General features: G+C 38.2%; 1 protein-coding gene across 1 annotated transcript; it reads left to right on the top strand.

Annotated features, from left to right (window-relative positions):
- Positions 1-356: 356 nt before the first annotated feature.
- LOC122780982 (protein BCCIP homolog) lies at positions 357-1,252 on the top strand. The gene is made up of 2 exons (XM_044044452.1): positions 357-641; positions 785-1,252. The coding sequence occupies exons 1-2, from the start codon at positions 372-374 to the stop codon at positions 953-955; spliced, it is 441 nt and encodes a 146-aa protein (XP_043900387.1). The 5' UTR covers positions 357-371; the 3' UTR covers positions 956-1,252.
- The last annotated feature ends 3,333 nt before the right edge of the window (positions 1,253-4,585 follow it).

The following is a 4,585-nucleotide window of genomic DNA, read 5'->3' as shown; positions in this document are numbered from 1 at the left end:
CCAGCTGAATGACCTTTTTATAGGAATGGAAATACAATGCGTCCCCATACCTATACTTAAATTGGATCAAATATATACAACGTATATGCTTTTGTATAATTTATAAGAGAATCTGTTCCCACTGGAGCACTTAATTCCACTTTTGCTGCTTGCGTCTGCGCTGTGCTGTGTTTATGTTCACACTGCATGTATGTACTGAAATAATACTGCTTCTAAATTACATTTAAATTGGGATGCTATCAATACTAAGCATTCTTGATTTTCTATTCTTTGTGCTGGGGTGGTGTTTTAGAATAAAGAAACATAATTGTGTTTCCACATTTGTTTTTATCAGTGTTTCACTGGGACATTTTCTTGTCAGGGTCGTTTGTATGATCTTTATTTTCCTGTGTAATATTTATGAGGTGATAATTTGTGTACTTTGGAAACCTTTAGTGTTCAGGAAAGTAAATAAAAACTTAATTTCCTTCAGGGAAGAAATAGCTGAAGCTCAGAGGACGAATAAACCCAGTGGGAGGTGCCACTATTGTCTCATGATTAGCAAGACCTGCAAAGAGGCAACCAAGAGTATCCCAGCGAGAGGAGGTGCTCCCAAAGAGGAATACATCTTTGTTAATGCAGAGGAGGAATTCTTCTATGAGGTAAATGTTAAAGAATTTGTTCATCACTCTCCATTATCCCTTTTAGTTATTTCTAAGATGCTAAAAACATTCCATTTTCAAATGTGAGTTCTTGACTGAAATAAATGTGTAAGTTATAATGATTATCTAAATTCTCCATACAGCAAGCCATCATGAAGTTCCACTATTCAGTTCAGGAGGAGGCAGACTCATGTTTGAGTGGCCGGTGGTCGTTTGACGACGTCCCCATGAAGCCTTTCAGGACTGTGATGCTGATACCCGCAGACAGGATGCCTGCCATCATGGACAAACTCAAAGAATACCTAACGGTGTGAACTTAACAATAAACCAAGACACCTATGAACACACTTGAGAACATTCAGGATCATGGAAATGGTTCACTGCTCTTAAGACTCAACAGGAAATATTTTTAATGGTTTCTTTTTTTACTCACATATGATAGATTTAGTTCTGAAGAAATTATGCAAAAGAAAATCACAGCAAACTTTGCCTACAGTAAGCTTTATGTTAATGACAGCTGAAATATATAATGAGTCTAGTCTAGTACAGTAGATGAACGTGTGTCATTTACTGATACTTTACTACAATAAATAACCATTCTTGATATATGACATCACTTGATTGACACTTAATTTTCACCTGTTTTGATGTGGTTTCATTTCCGTACATTTAAATGTCTACATTCATCTGTGGTGCAGTTGTGCCAATAATGCCAGCTCCCATGACACTGATTACCGCGATAATCGCATGCTTTCTTATGTGGAAGCAGAGCAACTCATCCACAATATACCTGAATATTAACCTGAAGAGAAATATGTACTAAAATCTGAAGGAAAAGTCAGCTTTATATAAAGTTACCAAGGGGAAAAGCAGGTGAAAAAGGAGACAAAAGACTTCTCCAGCAGCTTGCATTAATATATCAAATCTAGGCCATCTATTTGAGGCTGCACATTCCTGGTTATGTGCAGAGGAGCTTAAAAGGGATGTCTTATTTAAAAAAACAAAAAAGCAACAAACAGCCATCTGTATCACCTCTGCTGGTCTTTAATGCCTAGAAATCTCAAGAGCTGCTGGAATATTGCGATTTCCAGACAGTGACTATTTACACAGACAATATTCTAATATCCTCCTTTAATGAAACAGAATACAGAACAGAAGACACTGCCATGAAAAGAGCATTTTCTGATTACCATAACCCAAATAAGGTCATTTTTTTTATGTAAAAATCAAAAAAATCGTATGTCTTATCATCTTATAATGTCATATAAAGTATAGCAATGTTATTTCAGAACTTTAAAAACTCATTTGTTAGATGAATAAGACAGACCATCAAGTAAAACTGACCACAGTCTGGGGTGCACATTATGTTCTTCCATTTTAAATACCTCACTGGACAACGGTTTCACCCACTGAATGCAACAGAGTTACATGAAAACATCACAACAACTTTCAAGCCGCCATAATTTATCAATATCAAGGTCTCGGGTTTGTACTGACGATAAATATTATACACACATATTTGCATTGGAGTCCAGATTCTCACATGTATCTCTTAAGTTCATTGAATCACACATCTGTCGTACGTCTGCGGTGTCGCTCCGCAGCCGCTGTTGGCGTCGCCGCTGATTGGTGCTGCTTTCTGTTTCTCGTCTTTATGTTTTCTGGATGTGTCCGGGTCCAACACGCCTTGCAGTATGTCTTTGCTTTCACTGGGTGGCAGATTGTAGAAGAAGTAGATTGATACTTCCACAGGAGTAAAGTCTGTGTTCAGATATTGCAGACTGTGTAACTTGATATTAACAATAAAAATCACATTTAAAAGCCTTCATTGAAGAAGCTTGGCATGCATGAGAAATGTGACACATGCTAATCAGAACATACCAGACAGTGTGGACTAGACCACAGGCTTCATTTGATCTTCTTCTTGTCTAATACACTTATACAAGTCATTCCTGGCAGAGAAATTAATCTTAAAGGTTCAGAGTGTGAAATGGATGTGAAATTATTTTCAGCGAGAGAGGTGTGGTGAAGTATGTTATGGTGCAACACGCAACAACAGCAATACATTTTATAATCTGTAACTTTAAGAAAGTCTAGATCTCTAGATTTAGGCTTCAGGGCTTAAGATGCCTGATCAAGTGTGAGAAATGTGACTGAAGCGACATTCAGGTGAACATTTCCAATTATGAGATGAGTGAAACAACATTTCACTCTTTTATCTGTTTGCCTTTTCCTTCAGTCCATATCTGTAGAGAGATGCAGAGAGTCAGAAAGACTCAGAGAAACTAACCTGATCTTCAAGGCCTTTGTGAGAGGTCAAGGTCAAACTTTTCCTCGCTCGGACTGGCAAAGATAAAAGTTCACAGTAAAAATGTAAAAATAATAAAAGGCTGGAGAGGAAGGGAATGCCCATCTATCCTGTCACTGAACTACTAATCACATGTGTCTTTCATTTTTGTTTTCCAAGAACATTATGGACAAAGCAATAATTCTGTGGAAAACAATTGACCCACTTCATGTTTGTTCTCAGAAACTTGGCCTGTTAGTGTCCTTCCTTCTGGCCACTGTCTAAACAATTTTGTTTTTGAATGGAGGAATTCACTCAGGTAATTGCTACACAGGCTGCACAGTTAAAATGTTTGCTTCTATATATGCATGTTGTCCCTCTCTTTTAGGTAAACTCATACTTGATTGGTGTCTCTTTGCAAACCTCTGTTGGACAATACCAGCGCTCAATGAAACACTATATGGGTTTTTATCATCTATTTTCCTCTAAATGGGAACAATTAGCAAAAATGATAATGTCTGTTGTTGTAATTGAGGCCATAAACTCTGCAGGAAAATGTCAAGTGTAACCCCTTGGTGGTAATTCAATATATTTTTACTTCTGCGTAGGCAATCTTGGGAGAACTGAAAGACTACATCCACTTTTTATATATGATCGTGGTCTCAATACAGCCTGAATTAGAGTAAAGGTAATGATAAAGCAGGGTGTGCTTTGATGTGATGTCGCGTATGGTGTCTTGCCAGTTCTTGCACTCTAATTTAAATATGTTCACTCCTGGTTTCAAAAAACCCAGATGTCAACAGACAAATGGTTTAAAGCCTCGAGGCAGAAATGCAAAACCAGTATCGTTTACGTCATTGTGTGTTGGCACTTGTGTAGACGTGAAATCAAATCAGTTTTACTTGCATATATTCTAAGGCCAGTAGCTTACAGTATAATAAAAAACAAGTGTCAGTGGAGAAAAAAAAAAAGAGGATGGGTCAGATATTATAGACAGTACATTGTAGTTGTTCAGCATCAGACAGTAAGGTGGCACTTGATGCCAATATCAGTCACATCATCTCACCATCTCAACTTATACCGTGACATGGTTTTCACCCCGTGTACAACAATTATTTTCTGTTTTATCGTCTCCTACTGTATATCTGTCTCTTATGATCGCTCTCTTTCTCCCTCTCTCATGTCATGTTTCTAGCATGTCTAGATGCTGTGTGTTTTCCCTCAGCTCCCCGGGATCTTCTCACACCCCATCTGGCCTCTTACTTGTACTCTTTCCCTCTCACTTGGCTGCCGATCGTATACCCATCACACATGCTACACACACACACACACCTAATAAATTAACACTTATCAGAATGTGTTGAGCATTCTCTCTATCTTATCCTTTTCTCTGCATTTCGGGTTATTTTTATTTATTTTTGTTGGATCTGTTTAGTTTGCAGTCTTGCTGTAAAAAATAGTACAAACAATAGAAGGGGGGCTACAGCAGCTACAGTAGTTCCTGATCCTGCCTCCGGCCCTCACAGGCAGACAGTCAAACCCAGTGAGTGTGCATTCCTAATGCTCCCCTGGCCTCGATGAGAGAGATGATTGGTAGAATTAATTGTGGCCAGAGGGCCAAATGGGAATAAGTGAGAGAAAAGAAAGAGATGGAAGA

This window comes from Solea senegalensis, linkage group LG14, assembly GCF_019176455.1.
Source record: "Solea senegalensis isolate Sse05_10M linkage group LG14, IFAPA_SoseM_1, whole genome shotgun sequence".
NCBI lineage: Eukaryota > Metazoa > Chordata > Actinopteri > Pleuronectiformes > Soleidae > Solea > Solea senegalensis.
The sequence above is the reverse complement of the archived record's forward strand: the minus strand, read 5'-3'. Positions and strand labels throughout refer to the sequence as shown.

Bases quoted from the DNA above. Each gene is read 5' to 3' on its own strand.
- LOC122780982 (XM_044044452.1), top strand. From the start codon at position 372: ATGATCTTTATTTTCCTGTGTAATATTTATGAGGTGATAATTTGTGTA. The intron at 642-784 runs GTAAATGTTAAA...TTCTCCATACAG, and splicing joins AGGAGGAATTCTTCTATGAG to CAAGCCATCATGAAGTTCCA.